Below are 24,494 nucleotides of genomic sequence, written 5' to 3'. Positions count from 1 at the left end.
TTAGATTTGTATGGCGCCCCTCTCTGAGGACTCTGCGTGAAAGTTTGTATTGCTCAAACTAAGCGATTTGTAGGCATCACATTGATTTTATTTCTTGAGTAAATATGCACAAGACTGGCCTGTCCGAAGGATCAGAATGTGCGTTCGCTTTTGCAGCTGGAGAAAAAAACAAAGCGCCCCGAATAAGGTGCAGAGTCGGTGGAAAGAAATCGCGGTTCGTTTAATTTATTAAATGTATATATATTTAGAGTACACTAATCACAGCCATCCATATCAGAAGCTAAAGGTGATGCCTCCAGTTAAAAAGATCGCTGAAGACCTGCTTGGCGATAGCAGCTGCCAGTTACAGGTAAAATGTAAATAAGGAAGGTTGAGAATAAGGCAATTTATATCCTGAGGCACCTGCGGCGGGAGCAGATTCCAAAGCGTAGCTTTAAACGCGCATCTTCCTTAGGAATCGGCGCAGCTGGAGCGACGCTCCGCGCTCTATCACGACCTCCCCCCTCCCTGAAAGGAATGGAAGAGTCCTATATTTTCTCGTTCTCGCGGCTGGCGGATTAAGTAATGTCACCCGGAAGAGATACCCGTCCGCTTCCGGGTCAGCAACTGAAGCCGTTTTTTTTTTTTTTTTGGCCTTCGAGCAGGCCCAGCCCCGCGTCGCTTCGGTTCCTTCCGGGAATCTTCCGTTTTACGGACGGCGGTAACGGTATAAACGGCTGTCCTCGCGCAACCCTCCGACCGTTTTTCGAGATTATCTCTCAGGGTCAGGTGAGTGGAAGAGGTCAGCCGGCCGGGCAGTGCTGCGTTATTTTTGCCCACTCCCCCCGTATGCGACCCTCCGGCTGCCCTGGGAAGGGAAAGCAGCTTTGGCGGCCCGAAGTTCAAAAGAGGCGGGCAGGAACCCCTTTTTACAAGAGTCGCTTTTAAACGGCGACGGGCTTTGGAGGCTGGGCGGTGTTGCAATCTGCGACCGCTGGCCCGGAGGAAGAGCCAAGCGGGTTTTCGATGGGGAGGTTTTGGAACCTGCCAGGACGTCCCTTTCCGTGTCGTCGTGTTATATTCACCCACTCGTGTTTCTGAGCCCGTGTGGTCTGGGACTTAGACGACCGACCACCCCCCTTTTCCCCCTCCGCGTTTCCCTCTTGGCAGTGTTTTCGTCTCGCGCTTCAGTGACGTGGCCGCAACGCTTATTCTGTTCTGCGTGGTTTTTCCTGCCCCGCCTGGGTGAAAATTGGCCTCTCCTGCCACGAAGCTACTACTTAAGACCGAGCTGATGTGGAGCGACTTGTCTGCTCCTTAGCCGAGTGTGTAAAACGGGCGTATTTACTATTTAGTTACGCTCCAAGGCCGCTTACAAAAAAACCCTATGGTTCATAAAATCATACAAAAATGTCCTACCTGTTAGCGACTTCTTCACCTTCAACAACGCACGAGCACGTAATAGATTTAAACTAAATGTCAACTGCTCCAAACTAGACTGCAAAAAATACACAGAGTGATCTACGCTTGGAATGCTCTACCTGACTCTGGTTTCTACTCCCAAGCCCAAAACCTTTAACCTTAGATCAGTGTTTCCCAACCTTTTTTGACCCACGGCACATTATTCATATTTTCAAAATCCTGGGGAACATTGAAAGGGGGGGTGGGGGGTGGGGGGTGGGCTAAAGAAAAGTTTGGACAAAAAAACCCTCTCTCTTCCTCCCTTTCGCTCTATTTCTCCCTCTTTCTCTCTTTTCCTTCCTTCCCTTCTTTCTCTCTCTCCATCCCTCTTTCTTTCTTCCTCTCTTTTTTGCTCTTTCTCTCTCCCTCCTTCCCTTCCTCTGTCTTTCTCTCTCTCTTGCTATCTCTTTCTTGCTTTTTTCTCTTTCTTGCTCTCTCTCTCTCTCTTTCACTGTCTCTTGCTATATGTCTCTTTCTTTGCCTCTCTTGCTATCTCTCTGTCTCTCTTGCTATGTCTCTCTTTCTTTTTTCTCTCTCTCTGCCTCTCTTGCTATGTCTCTCTTTCTCTCTTGCTATGTCTCTCTTTCTTTCTCTTTCTCTCTCTGCCTCTCTTGCTATGTCTCTCTTTCTCTCTTGCTATGTCTCTCTTTCTTTCTCTTTCTCTCTCTGCCTCTCTTGCTATGTCTCTTTCTTTCTCTTTCTCTCTCTGCCTCTCTTGCTATGTCTCTCTCTCTTGCTATGTCTCTCTTTCTTTCTCTCTCTCTCTCTGCCTCTCTTGCTATGTCTCTCTTTCTTTCTTTCTCTCTCTCTCTGCCTCTCTTGCTATGTCTCTCTTTCTCTGCCTCTCTTGCTGCCTCTCTTTCTCTCTCTGTCTCTTTCTCTGCCTCTCTTGCTGCCTCTCTCTCTGCCTCTCTTATATGTCTCTCTTTCTTTCTCTCTCTCTCTCTCAGCTGACTGCAAGTGGGAGCCCTGACGGCAGCTGGACGTGCTGTTGGACGCCGTATATGCCAAGCCCGCAGCACCAGCAGTACGGCGTCCAGCAGCACATCCAATCGCCACCGTCAGGGCTCCCACTTGCAGTCAGCTGAGAAAGAGAGAGAGAGAGCTCCCGCCGCCTGGAGCTCCCTCTCACCGCCGCCATCTCCCCGCGACTGCCTGCGGCCGCTGCAGCCCCCCCCCGCTCCCCCCGCCAGTGCCCTCCCGCCGGGCCCCAAAGGACACTTGCCGCCGACGCCAGGGCCCGGCGGGAGGGCACTGGCGGGGGGACGGGGGGGTGCGGCTGCAGCTGGGAAAGGCGCAGGGAGGGAAGCTGCCTGCCCGCCTGCCTCGGGGAGCCGCGCTTGCAGCCGCAAACCAAAAGGGCAACCCCCGCGCGCTCCCCAGCCCCGGCCCGCGCTCTCTCCTGTCCTCTCCTGCCCGATGTCATGGTTTCCGGCGCTCTCCTGCTGGGCCCCAAAGAAGGAAGGCGGGAAAAAGGCGCAAAGAACGAAGCTCTCCTTCTTCTTCCTGCCTTCCTTCTTTGGGGCTCAGCAGGAGAGCGCCGGAAACCGCGGCATCGGGCAGGAGCCGGCGGACAGCTGCGAGCGGGCGCTCCAGGTCGGCACCGGCAGCGCCCCGCCCAGCTGGAGCTTCCGTAGCTCTGAGGCACACCTGGCAGTGTCTCGCGGCACACTACTGTGCCGCGGCACACCGGTTGGGAAACGCTGCCTTAGATTATCTATAGTCGACCTCTCCCCCTTTCTAAGAGTGCATAAGCGCACCATTGTGCCTACCATCTCTGTCCTACTGTCCTATTGTCTTTTATCATTTTTATCATTACTTTTCTAATTATTATTATTATTAATTAGATTTGTATGCTGCTCCTCTCCGGAGACTCGGAGCGGTGTACAACAACAATACATAGTACAAATCTAATGGTTAAAAAAACAGTTTAAAACCCTTATTATAAAAAACAGTCATGCATCCCAAACAAACCATACATAAAATGAAACTGCCGAGGGGAATCAATTTCCCCATGCCTGGCAGCAGAGGTGGGGTTTTAGGAGTTTGTGAAAGGCAAGGAGGGTGGGGGCAGTTCTGATCTCTGAGGGGAGTTGGTTCCAGAGGGCTGGGGCCGCCACAGAGAAGACTCTTCCCCTGGGCCCCGCCAGACATTGTTTCGTCGACAGGACCTGGAGAAGGCCAACTCTGGGACCTAACCAGTCGCTGGGATTCGTGCAGCAGAAGGCGGTCCCGGAGATATTCTGGTCCAATGCCATGAAGGGCTTTATAGGTCATAACCAACACTTTGAATTGTGACTGGCAGACTGCGGAGTGTTGGTGTGACTAATGTTAAGTTTATACAAATTACCACCCTAGAATTATTTGTCAGAGAAAGAGAGAGAGAGAAAGAATAGAATAGAATAGAATTTTTATTGGCCAAGTGTGATTGGATACACAAGGAATTTGTCTTGGTGCATATGCTCTCAGTGTACATAAAAGAAAAAGATACATTTGTCAAGAATCATGTGGTACAACACTTAATGATTGTCATAGGGGTCAAATAAGCAATGAAGAAACAATATTAATAAAAATCTTAGTATACAAACAACAAGTTACAGTCATACAGTCCTAAGTGGGAGGAAAAGGATGGTAGAAATGATGAGAAAAACTAGTAGAAATAGAAGTGCAGATTTAGTAAAAAGTCTGACAGTGTTGAGGGAATTATTTGTTTAGTAGAGTGATGGCGTTTGGGAAAAAACTGTTCTTGTGTCTAGTTGTCTTGGTGTACAGTGCTCTGTAGCAATGTTTTGAGGGCAGGAGTTGAAACAGTTTATGTCCAGGATGCGAGTGGTCAGTAAATATTTCCCCACCCTCTTTTTGTACGAAAGAAGGAAGGAAGAAAGAAAGAAAGAAAGAGAAAGAAAGAAAGAAAGAAGTGGCAGGAATACAAAGAGTCACAGCTGTAGGTTAATAACAATAAATGCCTTGAAAAAATACCAAATGTCTCAAATTTGGAGCAGGAAAAGATGTGAAGTAGGAAGGGCTCCGAGTTTGACTGAAAGGTCTTGAAGTTTCTCTTTCTGAAAAATGTCCTCGAGCTTTCACTTGGCAAGGACAATTGCTTGTGGGAATTGCTGCTCAAAAAATAAAGGGAACACTCAAATAACACATCCTAGATTTGAATGAATGAAATATTCTCATTTTCTATATTAAGTTTATAGAGTCATGCAATACCTACATTTACAATGAAATCCTGAAGTAGTGTTGTGTATTAGAGCTGAGGAGGCTTCAGTTTTTCATTTTCATTCAACATAGTTTTGAAAATTTGGCTATTATAACCTGGTGATGTAACTGTAGAACTGAAACAGAAAATCTTATTGTTGGCTTCATTTGCTCTTCAATATATTTTGAACTAGAATCCATAAAATTGTTACAATAGCCTTGATTATTTCTGTTTGTTAAGGACATATAATCTTAGATTGTTATGCATATCCATAGGATACAGATAAGGCTAGAAGAACTATGCCTGATATAATATATAATGTTTGATGTATGTTCTTTGTTGCTTTTGAATGGCTTCTTTTTCAATTAAAAACATGTTTCTGGGCCCGGGACCTCAAATGTGTGAAGGGACCCAAATCCTGGCTGTATGAGTATTGTTGGCTGGAATACTTTGTCAGCAGCTATGCATTTTAATTTTTGTATTTATAGCTATAATTGCTGCTAAATAGATTACAAATAAGGAAAAATATTGTGTGCAACATTTGCTGAATTTATAGTCTGCTTTTCATATAAGGTAGCAGGCATATTATCCATTCTTTGCATTTTTCTTCACAATTGTCCAAAGGCACCAAATGAGCTTCTGAGGATGGACTAAGGCAGCAATCCAACCTTTGCAGCTTGGAGGCCTGCCTGGAGGAGGGGAGAGGGGAATCAGTCCGTGCTAGTGGCAGGCCAGTGTGCAAAAATGAGAATCCACTACTTGTGCAAGTCATGCTGCACACACATGCGCCAGCCCACCACTCACTTAGCCTAGTTCTGAATAGGCCATGGCCCAGAGTTTGGGGACCCCTGGACTAGAATATGAGTCTCCCTGATTTCAGTTCACTATTCTAACCATTGCTGTACATTAGGGGTGTCAAACTCGATTCATTGAGGGCCACATCAGGGCTGTGGTTTTTGTTTTTTGTTTTTAAAAAACAAATAATTTCATTCTGCTTTATGCTTGTAGGAAGCCAGTTCCAAATGCCCCGCAATGGATGAAGACAGCCAGGATGAACTCATAAACAAGAATGCTGCAGTAGGCAAAGTTAAAAGAACAAATGCGCTGCTCTTTAGTGATGCAGGTAAATGAAATTACTCAATGTGCATTCCAACTTTCTGGTCTTTAATCAACCAGTATTTATCATAAAATACCTCCCAGTGGTTTTGATAATTTCTTGCCTCCATAGTTGTCAACATTCAAACATAGACATAGATTTAACTCCTATTCATTTAAATGCTTGGCTAGTATTAAGGAGCGAAGAATTCCTACAGGAAAAAAATTATTTTGCTTTATTTTCACATTCGGATGAGGAGCCTGATGCTCTTGCTTCAGTTTTCAAAGCCCTTTGTTATCAATTCAGATCTATGGCGAGAGCATGCTCTCTCTTTTCTGGTATCCTGCTAGATGAGAAAAAATTGTAGTTCTGCTCGGGCTTATTAACTGGTTCCACCTGCCCATATCTTTGAACCTGCCTATGGAGATCATTTAGTTTCCAGGGATTACCCACAAAGAAATGATGCATTTTTAAAAAAGACTTCTTATGCATTCCTTTATATTAGACTGACTTTTTCTGGCATCATGGAAAGTTTTTTTATATGGAGTGTTGTAAATGTTTAAGAGGCCAAGGAGCAACTTACATTATGAAATTCATACTGTAGGGCCCGCCTATTCTTTTACTCCAGGTTAAAGGTAGGCAAATTTGGCTCTTCTATGACATGTGGACTTCAGCTCCCAGAATTCTTGAGCTAAGCATGATTGGCTCAGGAATTCTGGGAGTTGAAATCCCCGAGACGTAGAAGAACCAACTTTGCCTACCCCTGCTCTAGGCCTTAATAGCTTTATGGGTTAAATCTCTAAGGTATTGACATAAATGCATTCTTGGTCAGACCAGAGCCTGAGGAATTTAGTATGGCTCCTTTGCGCTGGCTGAAAAGTATACATTGCACATTTCTGCATTGATCTAATAATATCTTGGAAATTTATCAAAAATTGTGTTACACTTAGTTTTAGTTCAAAATCTCTGAATGTATGCATGAATTCAGTAATGGACTTTAATTTTGTAGCTTATGTAACCCCTTGGATTAGAAAAATATCTGTTGAAATTTCTGAGTCATTTAGGGTTAAAAAATTTAATGTCTAAAGAAAGAATTTAAAAAAATGGTAGGTGATGGTTGCAAAATTTATGTGGCAAGTGATCAGATTGTTAACGATTAACAGATAAAGCATCCTGGCTTCTTTCCTTTCCCAGAAAGTGAGCTTTCCCTTTGAGCTTCCAGAAGCTGAATCTTTAAAATTGAGAAACTAAATTTGATGGTTAGCTGCTATGGATAGTAATAATCCCACTTCCGGGGGAAAATGATTCAAAGAAACAGAAACATAAGTTTCTCTGTAAGAAGAAACAAGTATGTCACCTGGCAAAATGGGACAAACCGATTCACTCAATTTTAAAAATGTTCTGCTTCCTTGTTTCTATCCACGTCCAAGACTAGAATGCATACTCTAATAACATGTGAGACATGGGATTCTCACTATTGTGTGCAGTTTCCAGACCGCAGCAGAAATTATGATATACATCCAATAATCCCTAGCACTCTCCTAACTTGATATCCCATAACCAGACCATCTTAAAAGGGGTAAAATTACTGGAAGGGACTTCATCTTCCCACAAGTGCTGAAATGAAACCCCAATTGGTGGGCACCTGTTTTAACCTCCTCTATTCACTAAAATCAACATCTTACTGCAGATCTCCAAAGAATGGACAGATTCTTTTATTTTTGCCCATGCAGTAATGTCTAATTTTCAAAGACTGCCTCAATAAGTCCCTGCAGTTCTTGGCCTGATTTTCAGAAATGGTTTGCCATTACTTCCTTCCGAGGGTTTAAAGTGAAACGCCCAAGGTCACCAGTTGGCTTTGTGCCGAAGGCATGTTTAGAACTCACAGTCCTTCCTTCTTTAGCCTCGTGCCTTAACCATAACACCAAACTGGCTATTAATTAATTATGATACTTTACAAAAAGGACAACAAAGCTAATCTAATCCCCATCCTGTCAGTTTATCTAAAATTAGCAAATTATATTCTAAACTTCTTTTTTATAAGCTTGCTGATTTACTGGTCGAAAATCTACATTAGCATAATCTCCATTGACCAGTGGCTCTTACAACCAATTATGATCTTGCATGAATGGACTACAGTGCAGGTCCAATGAAAGGAAAACTGACCAACCCTATTCCAACTTCTAAGGGAGTAAACATGGATGTGTCCTGGCCCCTCTATTATTTAATTTATGCATTATCGATTTTGTTCAAGCCCCTACTAAAACCAAATTTCATCCTTCTGCTCTGACCAGTAAAGCAATCTCCATTCTGCTATAAGCCTATGCTGCTGCAACCTTGCCTGTTTCCCAAGTAAAACTGCAACATAGCCTTTGGGCTCTAGCATCCTACCGCTGATCTGAAATGCTAGAAATGAGCCATATGAAAATTAAAGCCCTTGTATTCACTAAACTACCTGGAGGTCAATAATGATCAAGGAGAGGAGAACAAAGCTTTCAAATATCTTGCCATCTATTTCCAGTCATTTTCCCAGGAAGCTTCCCTCTTCAAACCTTTCTTTGCCATCCCAATCAGCACTAATACAACCCTTAGATATTCAACCCACAAGGGTAACAACTATGTGCCCGCAGCAATTAAACTTTTTGAACCCAGAGTGCTAAGTACTTTGTTATTTGGCACACAATGTTGCATTTTCAAGGACATCTATAGGCCCTTAGAAGCTGTACAATCTTAATTTCTGAGATCCTTACTCCAGATTCTCCATTTGGTTGCTAACACCCTTCTCCAGCTAGAATTCATTTGCTACTTTACAGTCTAGTTGATAATGTCCTTTCTCACATTTTCTTTACTGTGGTTTTCAAAAGAAAGCAGTGATGGAAATAGCGGAGACTCTGATGACACAGGAAGTGGGGATGAAGGTGATACCAATGAAGATGGAGACGAAGAGAATGAAGAAAGTGAAGATGAAGATCTAGAAGGTGATTATAACAACTCTTTCAGTAATATTAATGAAAGGAGTTTTACATTCAATAAGTGAACTATTTTTAAAGCTACTTTGGTTGAGAGTAATTTCTAACTTGCCTAATTTGCATCAGATCACTATAATAATTGAATTATACAGAAGCATATTGCTTTTAAAACTGGTTTGGTTGCTTGTTAGTCATTTATAGCAATACAGGCTGCCATCCAGGCATGGAATACACACACATGCATGTATGTATACACACACAGAGAGAGAGAGAGAGGGAGAGATGCTTTTTGTCACATACAATGTGAGTCTGATACCTTGGTCCTCATCTTTGTTATTGGCAATCAGGATTTGGGAGGAGATTTAAATGGTACACCTGATTCAATTATACTTGATTTGTGCATTTCTTACTACTAAGTCTGGGTCACCAATGATAATGGAGATACCTAATAAATATGTATCCAGTATTACACAGATAGTTTTTAATTGTTGCATAAGCTGCCTTACTCTTTTCTACTTTTCCATGTTCCAAATAAAATAATTCTCCAGCCTTCCAGAACAGGTTTGGGATATGTATGTATGAGACTATTGTTTTGTTGTTTTTTCCCTTAAGATACTGAAGAGGAGGAGGCAGAAGATGACGTGGAAATTACTTCTGAGCAACCAGAATATTCTATTAAAACAAAGCCTCAACTTAATGGAGAAATTAATTCTTCTACTGATGAAGATGCTGAAAACTGTCCAATATGTCTCAATACATTCAGACATCAGGCAGTTGGAACACCTGAGAATTGTGCCCATTATTTCTGCTTGGATTGTATAGTTGAATGGTCTAAAGTAAGAACTCATTTAATTGATAAAATTATGCCAATGTTGATGCTATTTTGTGAGCATTGTAACTGCTTCAATAATGTGTCTTTTTACAGGTCATATTTCGTGGGAAGTAAATAATCATTAAATATCATCAAAAGTTCCCCCAGAAAGTTAATTTGTATATACATGAACTCGGAATAATTTAATTATTATTCTTTTTCAATTCTTACAGTTAATAATTGCTTTCTCCTCTTAAAATGGTTTAGTGCTCTCTGGTTAGAATTGAGAAATTTAAAGCCAGATGTTATAGCAATGAAACAAATGCTGACAAGGTACATTAAATTATTTCAGTTTAGACTTGTTAAGCTATGAAAATAGAAAAACGTCAGGTTGGTAACGCAGGTCCACAGCTATACGGTCAGTAAGAACTTAATCAGTTCAATTTAATCAGTTGAACAACTATGAATGTTTAATTTATTTTAAAATGGAGATGCTTTTGAAATTGATAAACTGTCCCCCCCCCCTTTTTTTTTTTTATAGAATGCCAACTCTTGTCCCGTGGATCGGATCCTTTTTAAATCAATTTGTGTACGTGTACACTTTGATGGAGAAATTTTGAAGAAAGTAAGTATTTTGTTTTCTTAAAAATAGCAAAAACATAAACATTTTCTGTATTTGCTGTCTAATTTCTAATCAACTCATAGTTCATTTTTTCTAGATTTAATCTTTCTGAAGTAACACAGTTGATAGTATTCACCAGTTTATAATGATACACAAATTTTTGGAATACATAATTTTCTAGTTTTATGAACTGTTTTCCCCCATTTGTATGAGCTACTTACATGAACATGTGCAAGTTTTTTTTAATGAACAATGGATATTTTGCATGTTGATTTTGCACATACTTTCATGGCCTTTCGGGAGAAAATTGTTCTAGTAAACATTGTGGCTTGTACTGCAACTGAAATATTGATAAAGCATTATTAATCAGACAGCAGAGTAGGTAATGCTAAATCACATTCCATAAAAGGTAATAGTGAAAGAGATTTGCACTTTCTATGAATTTTACCAGATAAATTGCTACTATATTATTGCACTGATAGCAAGTGTTGTTTCCCGCGAGCCACAAATCTATGCCTTCTTGAGCATAATTCCTGTTAAGTATAATGGGCTATGCTTCAGAATAGAGTTTAATGAGTATTTTCTGAGATTGAAAACATTCTTTTGAAATATATATCAAGTTCTTATACTATACTGTTTTTGAAGTTCTTTTGAAATATATATACAATAAATATCTTACTGCTCCTTGTTTAATTTACTTTCATTGACCCATTCATGAAATAGAAACAAGCAATAAGTAGGAATATGTAGAAAGAATGCTAAGTAATGTTTGGAAACTTTGATATTTAAACTGAAAATACTTTAGGCTTAACTTTTTTTTAACATTACTCTTTGGGAACTCTTGGGAAAAACCCCCATATAAAATGGAATGAAATTAACTTTATAATGTTGTGACACCTCTCCTTAAATCTGACATCATGATGAAAGAACAAACAAAAAGCTTATATTTGGACAGAGTTAGACAAAGATGAGTTGTGGCTACAGGAACTGTTCTTGTTTTACTGTGAACAATGCAAACTTTTCTTAAAATGTTTTCTTTAGATACCTGTTGAAAATGCAAAATCTCAGGAAGATGGTCTGGAGGAAGACCCCACCTTTTGTGAAGTGTGTGGTCGAAGCGACAGAGAAGATCGCTTGCTGCTTTGTGACGGATGTGATGCAGGGTAAGGAGTCAATTGCCTTCAAAAATGCTTCTTGAGATTAGGTTTCCACTTGAGGGTCTTAGTTTGCTTTTAATATAGCATTTTTGCTGACATACCTGACCAGATATCTCCTTTAGATTTTTTTTCCAGTCATTCATAATTTGTATATTTGAAGAGTTTCAGGGATACTTTGCTGTATCACTGGACACCTTAGGCAGAAATATAATTGCTTTCAGGTGAATCTGGTTATAAAGCTACACACTTGCACTGTGTCTTCTGATGATAGGGCACTTCATACTTATCTGCCCACAATCAGTGTTCCCTGTAAGCTGCGCACGTGCGCATGCGCGCCCCCCAAATACCCCCCGTGCATCCTTTTCCATGGGCGCGCGCTCCCCATCCCCCTGCCAGCCCGCGGGGAGGGCGGGGAGGCGCCGGCAGTAGAAAGAAAGGGAGCCGCGGCCACCCCTGCCTCCCCACGGTGCCTCCGCCCCCCTTGCGCTCCTGGCCTCTCGGCCCTGCCCCCACCCGCCCGATCCGCCCCCTCTTCTCCGCCGCCTCCTGCCTTGGGGCGCAACTTCTAGCGGGGCGGTGGCCGTGGCTTCTCCTTCTCATCTGCGCTTCCAGCCAGGGGGCTGCGAGAGAGGGTTTTCTCCGTGGGCTTCGGGAATGCCCGCCCTGCCCCTCTCGCAGCCCCTCGCTGGGAGCGCTTTCGTCACGGACCTTTCAGCAAGGGGGCTGCAGTAGAGGCAGGGCAGGCGTTCCCGAAGTGCTCGGAGAAAGCGCTCTCGCAGCCCCCTCGCTGACAGAGAGAGGGGGGGGGAGAGAAAGTAAGTGAGAAAGAGAGAGAGAGCGAAAGGGGTAGAGAGATAGCAAGAGAGAGAACAAGAGAAAGAAAGAAAGAGAGAGAAAGAGTGAGAGAAAGAAAGCAATAGAGAGAAAGAAAACGAGAGAGAGAAAGAGAGCAAGAGGGGGAGAGAGATAGAAAGAGAGGGAGAGAGAAAGTGAGAAAAAGAGAGAGAAATGACTCTTGATTTAAAGCATATGGTAAAAAGCACCCAAATAATAACAGAGAAAAATAACCCCAGCCGTTTGTGTGTGTGTGTGTGTGTGTGTGTGTGTGTATGTGTGTGTGAACTCTTGAACCATTTCCAATAGCTCACCTGTTATTGGAAATGGTTCAAGAGTTCACACATACACACACACACACACACAAGGGGGGAGGAGGCAGGGATGGAAAAAGAGGAGAAGATAGTAATAATAGTAATAGATTTTGGTTTGTTTTATTCTTAATTTCTTTTAATAAAAAAGAAGGGAATTTATCTATCTATCTATCTATCTATCTATCTATCTATCTATCTATCTATCTATCTATCTATACTTCTATGCCGCCCAGTCCCAAAGGGACTACCGCTCAGACACTATACTTTCCGCCCACACTGAAAAAAAATTAGAGGGAACATTGCCCACAATTATAGTTTTTCTGTTAGATCTTTTGACAAAAATGGGTTGCTCAAAGATAGACAGGCTGCGGCCATAATGAGCTTCCTTGTTTTACTCTGCAGTTAGAGGTTATGGATATCTAAAGAGGTACCTTCATACAGAGAATTTCAAAATATATTTTATCTCTCTCCTTAGCACCACTCCTAATTAACATTCCTTATAAGTGTTTTACATTTTAAGTAAATGATCATTCTAATTGGAACATACAACTTTTTCAGGTTTCTTAGATTTTTGATATTTTGTTGGCTCTTGGAATATTTGTTAAATCCATATCAACAAATGTCTCGGTGTGGTTAGAATAGGAAGTTGTGCATGTACATCATTCTCTGTATGAAGGATTAGTCTGAATAAAAGGCAAAAGGGCTTGGTGTTCTCTTCTACATTTACAGTTTTGTAAGAATCCCCTGTATTCTTTTTCTTTAGTTACCATATGGAATGCCTTAATCCACCTTTAAGCGAGGTACCTGTGGATGAATGGTTCTGTCCACCATGTGCACCTGCAAATGCTAGGCCTGCTGAGGCTGGCAAGTATTTTCTTTATAACATATTTTTAATTTGAATGACAGAAATTAGGACGTTTTTACCATACAAAACATACTGGAATTTAATTTTAATCTTATAGAGGCAAAGTTGCAATGAAAAATCTTGTAAAAAGATGTATTCTACATAGTGCTATTATATGGCAGCAAAATTCAGCAACCAAATGTTGTTGCTTAGAAGTAGGCAGAGTTTTCAGAATGGTTGAATGTCTTGCATACATAAATTATTAATCTAAATATCTATATATCAACTCATTTATCTGTTAACTGTAGTGTTTGATCTCTGGAGAGATGCTCAAGTGATGGTTGAAATATAGCTGAAAACTGACACAGATTTTCTTTTAAGAAACAGATCAGGTGAGTGAAGAGGAGGTTGCTTCACTCATTGCTGATGTAATCCCTACCACCAGCCGACTACGTCCCAGTGCCCGGACACGGGCTATTGCTAGAACACGCCAAAGTGAGCGTGTGCGGGCCACAGTGAATCGAAATAGGATAACAACTGCGCAGAGAATTCAGGTACAATTTAATTTGATGGAATGGTATAGACTTCTATCCCATAATGATGTAGACTTTTATGCCATATAGGCAGCTATCCCATAAATGACCAAGTGTGTGAAGTACAGCACCGTTTGCCCATAGGAAAGGAGTGGGGTGCATACTTGCAATAATTTTTGTCATGTAAATCAAAATTGTGAAGATTTCTGGTAACAGTTTATTGGTCCCAATGATTTAAGTACAAGTTTAACAAACAAACAAACAAAAATACAATGTTGGCAATCAGTACTGGTCTGGTTCTGTAGAATTGTATGGAAAACATAGAAAATCATTCCACTGATATTTTTTTTTGTACTTTTCTGTCCTTATATTCTAAATGGGATAGATTTTAACAAGAATCTTAAAGCTTCTAGGCTGGCTATAAATTTGTAGGATTAAGTTAATATGTACAGGTAATCCTCAAGTTACAATTGACCCCAAGGTTATGTTTCTAAGTGAAACATTTGCTAAGTGAGTTTGTCCCATTTTACAACTTTCCTTGCCACATTTGCTAAGTGAATCACCGCAGTTGTTAAATTAGTAATAGTGTTTGTTAAGTGAATCTGGTTTTCCCGCTGAGTTTGCTTGTGAGAAGGTCACAAAAGGTAATCTTTTGTGACCCCGAGACGCTACAGTTGTCATAAATTTGAATTGGTTTGTCAAGCATCCGAATATAAATCCCATGACCATGGGGATGTTGCAATGGTCATAAGTGTGAAAAATAGTCATAAATCACTTTTTTCAGAGTGTTGCAACTTTGAATAGTCACTAAGTGAACTGATGTAAGTTAAAGCCTAGCTGTACTTTGTGTCACTGCACACATTCAATATATAAATATATTTCTGAATATAAAGTTTTATTTAAATGTGTGTAGGCGTGTACACTGAACAAACAATTATAATTGAGCCTGTTGTGTGGGTCACCACATAATTGTTCCTGAATTTACAACAATTGTTTCTGACAGTGGTTAAATAAAACACTGCAATCATTAAGGGAATTTGTTGTCTGCAGCATTTTTTTTCTGGAAGCCAGGAGTAAACACCAGCTACCACTAAAAAGACACAACCCATAAATTGTGGTCTCATGACTGCAAAACAATACAAACAGCCATAGATTTGGGCCAGTTGCTGAGTGTCCAAAATGTGTTCATATTATAACTTTGAATGCTATGTGAATAGTTTGTGAGAACTGCCTCTGTGTGTGTGTGTGTGTGTGTGTGTGTGTGTGTGTGTGTGTTAGTGTGTGTATGTGTAATGCCTGTAGTACTACACAAGCAGCCAGAGCTGCTCTACTTCTAAAATTAATCATGCAGTCAAACTCACAATACTTTAAAATGTTGACATTGGCAAAAGTACATCCATGGTCTAAAGGTAACTTTGGTTAAATTGTAGAAAAAGACTGTTTGCCTGGGGCTTATATCTTCTTTCTGCAGATCAATGCAGAAGGTCAAGAATGCTTAAAATATATAGTTTTCACACTAGCGTTGTGTGGACAGGACATTAGGTTCACTTGTGTTTCCTAATGGAATGATGGATACATTGACCTGATTTAACATTTATTTGCTTTTCCAATAATTTATGGAAGAGACAAATTTACGGCTTCCTGGGCTGAAGGACTTTGAAGTGATTGAGAGGGAAACACCTGCTGGTAACAAAGAGATGACATAATTTGGAAGAAATGTTAGAGGGGAAAGGTTTTCTCTTACATCTTTTCAAGCGAGATTTATGAATTTAGCATTAAGTTTGATTCAGCCGGTAATCATAAACATTTGTCTTGATTTTAGCATGTACCAAGATACTTTATGTCTTCCTTTCTTGATGAAACAATTGAGGCAGTTGCAGCGGGTCTGAGTACAGCTGTGTACCAGAGACCATTAACTCCTCGGACCACAACTAGGAAAAAAAGAAAAGGAGGTAATTCAATCACAATGATGGCACTTTGTCGCATTTTCTAGGGAAGCTTGTCATGTCTTTCTCTCCCCCCGACTGACATAGCAAGTAGAATTGGAGAGAGCGTGCTTGACTTGTTCACCCATTGTGCTAGTAAGATCTCTTTGCCCTTAAACTCAAATCCCCCCTCCCCAGTTGGCTTCATTATTTATGTAATGTTTTCATTCCACAATGTGTTTCCCCTGTGTAACTTAAATAACTTCCATTTAATAATGCAGAGGTTGAACAAACAAGACAAAAAGGAACATCCTCATAAAACATTCTTTTGGGTGGAAAAATAGCAAACCGCTAAGGATGGCAAAATAGGTAGAAAATTTTTCTTCCAAAATTTTACAGCTGAAAAAATACATGCAAGCAGCAAACTTTCTATGTGGTGACCGTAACTTTCAGTAAAAAAACAAACCAATTCTTGTATACAGAAGCTTATTAATTAATGGTGATAAGCTTTTGATAAACATACATACATGCCCATAGACCTAATGAAATCTGTGCATCCCTATATTATTGAATTATTTATTTATTATTATTGCATTATTGCTTTTGATGAGAAAAACCATTCAATTGGAGATTAATGTAGGTTGGAGATGTATAATTGAAACATTTAAATATGTTAAAGGGTTAAATAAGGTTCAGGAGGGAAGTGTTTTTAATAGGAAAGTGAACACAAGAACAAGGGGACACAATCTGAAGTTAGTTGGGGGAAAGATCAAAAGCAACATGAGAAAATATTATTTCACTGAAAGAGTAGTAGATCCTTGGAACAAACTTCCAGCAGACGTGGTTGGTAAATCCACAGTAACTGAATTTAAACATGCCTGGGATAAACATATATCCATCGTAAGATAAAATACAGGAAATAGTATAAGGGCAGACTAGATGGACCATGAGGTCTTTTTCTGCCGTCAGTCTTCTATGTTTCTATATTACTATAAGGAGTGTGGAATTTGTGCTGCTTGGTAAACATAGAAAATGTGGCATGAGCTAATATTTTGCATTATGCAGTCAATGAAATTGTCAGTGCACTCAGACGATCAGATATCTCAACCCTCCTCATAGTTTTGGGCAAATAGATGTTCCCTGTGGGAATTTTAAGAAAACGTTCTGTGTCAGCAGGGATGCCATAGAGACGTGGCTGATCACAATATATGTGCTTGTTGGAACACTGTGTAGCTGGTGTAGCTGAGGAAACAGGCACATTTTCATACTAAAAGTACACAGCAGCTACCTCCGATTTTTCTTTTCTAAAAGAGACTGTGAAGCATTCCTGAAAATAAAAGGAATGCTGGCATTGAGTTCTTTGTTTTGCATCATAATTTAACTGGTGGGTAAAGACAAGATCCGTGAGGGGGCGGTGAGCACAACAGCCTTTTGGGGACCTTGAAGTTTTCTCCCTCATGCAGATACCCCAGAAAGACTGTTCTGAAATTGGCAACTGGGGTGGTGTAATAAGAGTCCCAACAGAGCATCATCTCTTTATTGTAATTTCCATTTATTCTGCATTGAAGTGTAAGGCTGTTTAAATTGAATTGAATTGTTGCATATTACTTTAAGCACGGAGGTGTGCCAAGCATCCCGTGTTTGCAGCTACTTAATTTTAAAATCTTTGACATTTTGCTTAATTCAGGCAGGAGAAGAAGAACCACCAGTAAAAAATTGCGCACAAAATCATCTGCTGGGAAAAAAGGCACTGGAACTTGGATTAAGAGACGCAAGCATCGGACAAAGAGGAGAAAGGGGAGAAAAATCCAGGTACTCTCCCACCACTGTTTTCAGGAGTGCAGACATATAGTTGATTAATCAAGTAATATGTTTTATTGGGATTTTAAAAAAAATTCAGTGATAATTTTTAAGAGGACATTTTAGGTTAGCTAACTTAATGTTCTATCCAGGTGAAGGCTGAAGTGACCGCTCGTTCTCGAATAGCGAAAACCCTTCATCTTGGCAAGCCGATACGTGGTACTTCAATCCCTTCCATCTGCAAGCCGATAGAACCATCACTTGGGTATATGAGAGCTGATATTGGAGCTGCCTCCCTTTCTGTCTTTGGGGATCCCTTTGAGCTAGATCCATATAACAGGTAAGCATACGATAAGCAGGAAGAAGCTAATGAATGTTTAAAGAAACCAGAATAAGACTCCAAGTGATGTCATGTTTGGAATTGCTTTGAACCGATCAAGACTATTTTCTGATGCTCACTTTTCTTTAAGAATTTTCCATGCATTATTAAGTTACTCATCTTGAAGATTAATGAGTTTCAGTTGATGGAATCTCTCTTTAAACAACAGTCAGGGTTGCCCAAATTCTAGCATGAATTCTGGATGTAGCAATAGCACTTAGGCTTATATAGCAATTCATTGTGTTTACAGCCCTCTCTAAGTGATTTACATAGTCAGCATATTGCCCCCAACAATCTGGGTTGTCTAATTACCGACCTCAGAAGGATGAGTCATTCAGGATTGAACTGGAGTGAGCAGTGAGTTAGCCTGCAGTACTGCATTCCAACCAGTCCGCCAGCAAGGCTCTCTTGTCTATTTTGATATTTTCAGTGGTACATATTTCAAGTCTGAGTATTTCACAAGTTTACTTGTCTTTCTTTGAGAACGTCATACTGATGCTTCCCTCATATTGAACACTTTACTTGACATTTTCTTCCTCTGGAATTTTTTTTCTTCCTCTTAACGCAACAGTTTGTTAAATGTTTCATATCAATCCCTCCAATGTAATGTATCAATCCCTCCAATGTAATGGGTTTTCTCATTTTGTTTTGCTTAAAACTAAAAACCTGAGGAATGCTCCATTTCTTGCCTGGGCCTTGCCAGTATGACCACTCAATGGGTGATCTGATGATTTTTCCAGAAATTCTCCAACTGGAAGCACTTTGATATTCTGAACATGGCCTCTACTTGAAGCAGATTTGTTTTATAAAAACACTACATCTGGAACACCATAAGCTATATATTGTTCAAAAAATTAATTTCTAGAAAAATGACAAAACTCACAAATAGCTCAGTTAATATGCCAGAGGGGGAAATGTTATGTTCTAGAGTTTTGCAGAATGTTTCACTCTCTAAATGTTAAATTGTGTACATTCTTACTTGGGAACTCTTAAACAAAGCTTAATATATTCCTTATGGCAATTATGACAGTTCTCAGAAAGAAATATTTATGTCTTTTTGAATACTTACTGCTAATACAGCACTGATTGCATGTTGCATTGAATTTATCAGAAAAAAACTAGGGTCTAGTACCAAAGTACATCCTGAAATTTACTCAAGAGAAATTGCACTTGTAAAATTGCACTTGTGCTTTCCCTCAATTTCAAACATTTTCCTTCTAATGATTTCAATCATCATCATCACAGTAACAAGAAAAACAATAATAGTACCACTTGAGCACCATCAGCATTGACAATCACCAGTCAGTTGCAGAAGGCATCTCTACTTAGAATAGCTGACATCCTGCAGCAATTCCTTGAACAGCATCAAATGATAATGTCTGCCTATCCAGATCTTTGGGAAGAACTCCATAGGTGGATAAAAATTGCCAAATTCTCTCTAACATCTGGGTGACTGTGGGACCCACAATAATAATAATAATAATAATAATAATAATAATAATAATAATAATAATAATAATAGGTAATCAAAATGAGCGATAATTGGACATTTTCAGTGATTTTTGAGTTTTTCCCTCTTTAGCAATGAAGAACTTCCTGTCGCTAACTCAGCCTCACCAATGAGCACCAAAAGAAGATGTCTTTCCCAGTCAGCACTTAGATCACATCGCCCTGTTGCTAGGCCGGTGGCTGTTGGGCTTCCAGGGTAAGACTGGTCAGAAAAGATGCTTTCTTGTATAAAGTACTTGCTTGAGCTTTGTGACAAAGTTTTCTTCGGCCTGGTAATCTCTTAGGATTTCTTTGCGTGCCACATTGAAAAATTTCCTTTTCCTCCAGGGCAAGTAATATAAGCAGAACCTAGACCTTGACAGTCTTGATGGTTAATCATGTTTGGATAAGATATGGATGGTTTCATTCCATCTTTTCTTCTGCTGAAAAGATCATAACTAATATAATGGAAGAATTGATATATCTAGCTCCTGTAATATTAAAAAAGGAACATTTTCCTTGAATTCTGAATCAAAGGAAAATTAATGCAGAAGCAGTGCATTTGCACTTGCATTTATTATGCTGCTTGCTAGAGTTTGTGTTCCAGGATAAAACCTGTTTTACATAACAAATATAGGATTCCATTGTAAACTTTTTGCAGCGTGTTCAGTTAAAAAAACATATACAGTAGATTCTTGATTATCCAACATAAATGGGTGGGCTGATAGTCGGATAGCCAAAAATGTCAGATAATTCAGACTACTGAATGTGGCCTTGACCTGACTCAAAATCAAGGTAGGAGAACTACTAAAAGCCAATGGGTATTCCATCAGCCCCTTGCATGCTCTTTCCTTCCATCTTCCGCTTGCCCCAAGTTGCTGCTGCTGCCAGCACAAACATTTCCTGCCGGTGGGGCCCCCGCTGCCCTCCGCTCGGCTCCTCCCAGGTCGCTCGCCTGCCCACCTGGGCACTGCAGGAGCATGCGCCTCCCCTGCCCCGGCTCCTCTCAGTGTCACCCTCCTGCCTGGAAGATGGTGCTGGACGGCCAGGTTGGTATATCTAGGAACAGGGCGGTGGGTGTTGGGCGCCTTAGGCGGGCCATTGGGCAGATAGAACTGGAGAAGAGGCAGTGTGGAAAGGCGGCCAGGGAAAAGGGCGATGGGGGGGTTAGATAGCACATTCCTCCTGGCTGGGCAGCCAGTGCCTGAGGGGAGCTGTGTGTGGAGGAGAGTTGATAAGTGGCTGTCCATCCTCTCCACCTCCCCCCCTCTTTCCCCCCAATTGAGGCTTACAGAGAGAAGTCAGTTCTTGGGGAGTATTTCCCCGTTGTGGCTGCCATGTTTGGGGGCGTGTCTGGGGGCCTACAGCCATGCCCCCAAGCAACCATGACATTGGATGATCCGGAATGTCGGATGACTGAAGGATGGATAATGGATAAACTACTGCACCATATTTTTCAGAGTTTATGACGCACCTTTTTACCCCAAAAAAGACGGTGAAAACTTGAGTGCGTCTTATATACCAATGTAGCCCCACCTACCCACCCATCCTCTGGCCTCTGCCTCCTAGCAATTTACCCCCTTGCAGCAAACAGAATAGAGCCTGTTTAGCCAAGCAACTGATTATCAGCTTCCCGAACCTCAGCTGATTGAGGCTGCTAAAATTGAGTTTAGCAAAATGAAAATGTCCAACGTGTGCCTTGGTGATAATCATTGATATTAATAGATGGTTAAATATGCATATGCATATATACTAGTGTCATACTAACTGATTCTGTTTTGTGGGAATATGAAAACATGTAATGGTTTTCTTAATATATGGAAGGGTATGATAATTGGAATAAATATAGTTTAAGAAATTGCATTCTTCTATAGAAAATCTTACAGGTACTCAAAACAATTACTAAACAATTGAAAGTCAGCATGAGGCAATTCTGTTTGCAGCCTGGTGATGTGTCCTAAAGGATGCAGGATATATTTTTCTGATGTACATAAAGTATGGTGTGTGTATTTCTGAAAGGCATTTTCATTTGTATCCTCTGTTTTGATAGAGAAAGCCGAGGAAGGAAAAGGCCAAAGCCCTATTCCTTTCTTTGATAGCCAGTTCTGTCTTTTTTGTTGTGGGACGAGGAATGATTTCTGTTTTAGAGAAATCAACTAAGCCAGAAGGTAGTTTTATGTGGTGTGTAAATCTTTGTTTTATAATCCATAATTTTTGGCTCTGTATACTGGGAAAAGCCCAGCATGGGTTGTTTAACAAATCATCTTCAGACAAAAGCCATGGTAATTACATCAGTTTTTTTCTCTCAAATTCTATTTTAAACATGCTCTGCATTTCACCATAAACATGTTTATTTCTTAATTTATAATAGAAAATATAAAGGAAATGTTTTTGCTCTTGTGTAAGCATACTACGGAGAGAGGCAGCATACAAATCAAACAAACAAACAAACAAACAAACAAACAAACAAACAAACAAACAGACAAACATGTAGGCAGCCCTCAACTTACAACCACAATTGAGCCCAAAATTTCCATTGCCAAGCAAGGCATCTGGTTAAGTGAGTTTTGCTCCATTCTATATCCTTTCTAGCCACAGTTGTTAAGTAAATCATTGCAATTTTTTTAATTAAATGGGTTTATTTTAAGCTGACACTTAGGATGCATACAAAAAAGAAAACAATACATAGTAAACAAAAAACAGAACAACAAAAAGAAAAAACTCGCAGACACACACACGCACACACACACATATATAACTGCAGCATCTTACAACTCTGCATACTTAAACCAGAAAGAGAAAAACTTAACATTTCTATCATACCTTCCTTCATACATTGTTCCTTTCACTCATTGTTTAACTTATGCAGTTACATGTATTGGGTTGTGTTTTTTTGTACTTCAAAAATTTACCAAATCTCATTCATCATAGTAATAATAATAGTGGCAGTAATACATCCCAAAACCAATGTCAGTTATCGATTATAATCCTCCCTTCACTTCTTATTGCTCAATCTGCAGTTGTTAGATTGTTAAGGGAATCCAGCTTTTCCATTGATTTTTGTTTGTCAGAGGCGGTCACTTGACACCAGCAGCCATCATAAATAGATCCCAGTTGCCAAGTGCCTGGATTTTGATCACTTGACCATAGAAATGCTGGCATTAGTTATAAGTGTTAAAAATGGTTATAAAGCACTTTTTTCTACTACTGTTGCAACTTTGAACAGATACTGAACGAATGGTTGTATGTCTATGGCTACCTACTGTATATTTATTAACATTTCCCTTTTTTATGTTTTCTTATCTGAGTCAGGGATAGATACCAAGCATTTTATTTAAAGAAATGCAAAACATTGTTTATTATTATTGTTGTTGTTGTTGTTATTTACTTACTTATTTATTTTCCCCATCATATATCAGATAATTGCATCCAAATAAACCAAACATAATAATAGAAAAGAAAACACTAAAAGTATCTTGCTTTGACTTCAATCTGAACTATCAAGATCTGCCAGTCTGAACTTCCATTTTCTATTCACTCAGCCTTCCTTTCCCTTCTTCTTCGCCTCCTCCCTCTCCCTTCTTTAACCTTCTCTTCTCTTTCCTTTTCCAACCTCTCCTACCCTCTATCTCCTCCTACCTTTATACTTGCTCTCCTTCTTTCTTTACCTTTCTCTGAGTGAATTGTTTGTACTTCTATAAATCACTTATGTAATTCTATAAATCATTTATGTTTGTAAATCTATAAATCATTTATTTATTAAACTACTAGGATAGTTTCTATTGTTTTGTCATCTTGCCAAAGCTTTTATTATTATATCATAAGTTTTCATCTAAATTGAGCTTATCTCAATTATGCAAAACTTAATGATAACTTAAAGGCTGGAGTGTTCCATATATTCGGCAATCATATCAAATAAAATGGTAGAATAGCGAATCAGAAACTCCTGAGTTACCTACAGATCTTTAGAGCAACTGCTTCTAGTGATGAGTTGGTAGGATGTAACTTGTTTACTTCCTTTTAAATAGTGACCATGTTCCTTTAACAGGCATATATGAGAAGGAATGTTGGCTCCAGGGGTGTTCTTTTGCAGTTGGAGACATAAGTCAGGGATTGGGGATTTGACCAGATAGGACGATTACTTGTGGGTATGAAAGGAAAGGGCAAAAGGGGGCTTAGTTCAAATTTTGGAGGAATGAGTGAAAGTTTTATATCATCAGCTTAAAACATTTATTTATTTATTTATTTATTTATTTATTTATTTATTTATTTAGATAGATAGATAGATAGATAGATAGATAGATAGATAGATAGATAGATAGATAGATAGATATGGCACCAGCTACATCTTTGGTTCTTCTTACAGGAAGAGAAAACAGGCCCCTGCTTTAAAAGAGCTGACAACTAACATATAGGGAGATAAAAGTCATGAGTTAATCAGAGGAAGTACCTGAAGTGACTGTGGTCTTTTTTTTAAAAAAAAAAGTGAAATGTATCAATATCACCTTAAAGCAATTTCTGAATTGCTTAAACTTAGCTACGGTGGAAACTGACAAATGATTTGTGGAAAAGTGGATTTTAAGGCGAGAATACAGCAATAAGAGAAGTGGCATCATAGATCGTGAAGGCTCAGAGCGAAGAACTTTTTCTGGATCTTTGCTGCCCCACGTGAAATCTTTCACTCTTAGTTAGGAAGAATAAAAGGAGAGGTTGTAAGTCATTCAGCAATGCCAGAATTTGTGGTCCCAAGCTGTTCTGGAAAGCTTTCTTCAACCTAATCACATTTGTATACAAAATCCAACCCAGTATGGTTGCAGTTGAAAACTCCATGTTGTCAAAGGTTGCTTTTTGCCAATCAGCTTTGAAGAGATAATTTGGATATCATGATGATATTTATAGGAATTCAAATAGAAACCAACTACATTTAATGAAAAGCACTCATGCTTATTATTCTTTCCACTCCACAGTCAATATAGGAGTCAGTGAAGTCAGTTTTCCATATCAGGAGTACTAGAAGATATATTTAAGGAAAAGCTTTGTGAATGTGTTTGGCTATTTTTTCCTTCAACGTTTCAAT

General features: G+C 39.8%; 1 protein-coding gene across 1 annotated transcript in view; it reads left to right on the top strand.

Moving 5' to 3' along the window:
- The first annotated feature begins 592 nt into the window (after nucleotides 1-592).
- PHRF1 (PHD and ring finger domains 1) overlaps nucleotides 593-24,494 on the top strand; it is a 39,788-nt gene continuing 15,886 nt past the window's right edge. Inside the window, 12 exon segments of the mRNA XM_070765556.1 lie at nucleotides 593-768; nucleotides 5,654-5,768; nucleotides 8,606-8,719; nucleotides 9,323-9,546; nucleotides 10,063-10,146; nucleotides 11,185-11,306; nucleotides 13,212-13,312; nucleotides 13,680-13,846; nucleotides 15,648-15,777; nucleotides 17,438-17,562; nucleotides 17,703-17,890; nucleotides 19,512-19,634. Of these exon segments, the coding sequence (XP_070621657.1) occupies nucleotides 5,678-5,768; nucleotides 8,606-8,719; nucleotides 9,323-9,546; nucleotides 10,063-10,146; nucleotides 11,185-11,306; nucleotides 13,212-13,312; nucleotides 13,680-13,846; nucleotides 15,648-15,777; nucleotides 17,438-17,562; nucleotides 17,703-17,890; nucleotides 19,512-19,634 (1,469 nt within the window). The 5' untranslated portion in view covers nucleotides 593-768; nucleotides 5,654-5,677.

Source organism: Erythrolamprus reginae, chromosome 1, assembly GCF_031021105.1.
Source record: "Erythrolamprus reginae isolate rEryReg1 chromosome 1, rEryReg1.hap1, whole genome shotgun sequence".
Lineage (NCBI taxonomy): Eukaryota > Metazoa > Chordata > Lepidosauria > Squamata > Dipsadidae > Erythrolamprus > Erythrolamprus reginae.
Note: the sequence above shows the minus strand (reverse complement) of the source record. Positions and strands in the feature narration are given on the sequence as shown.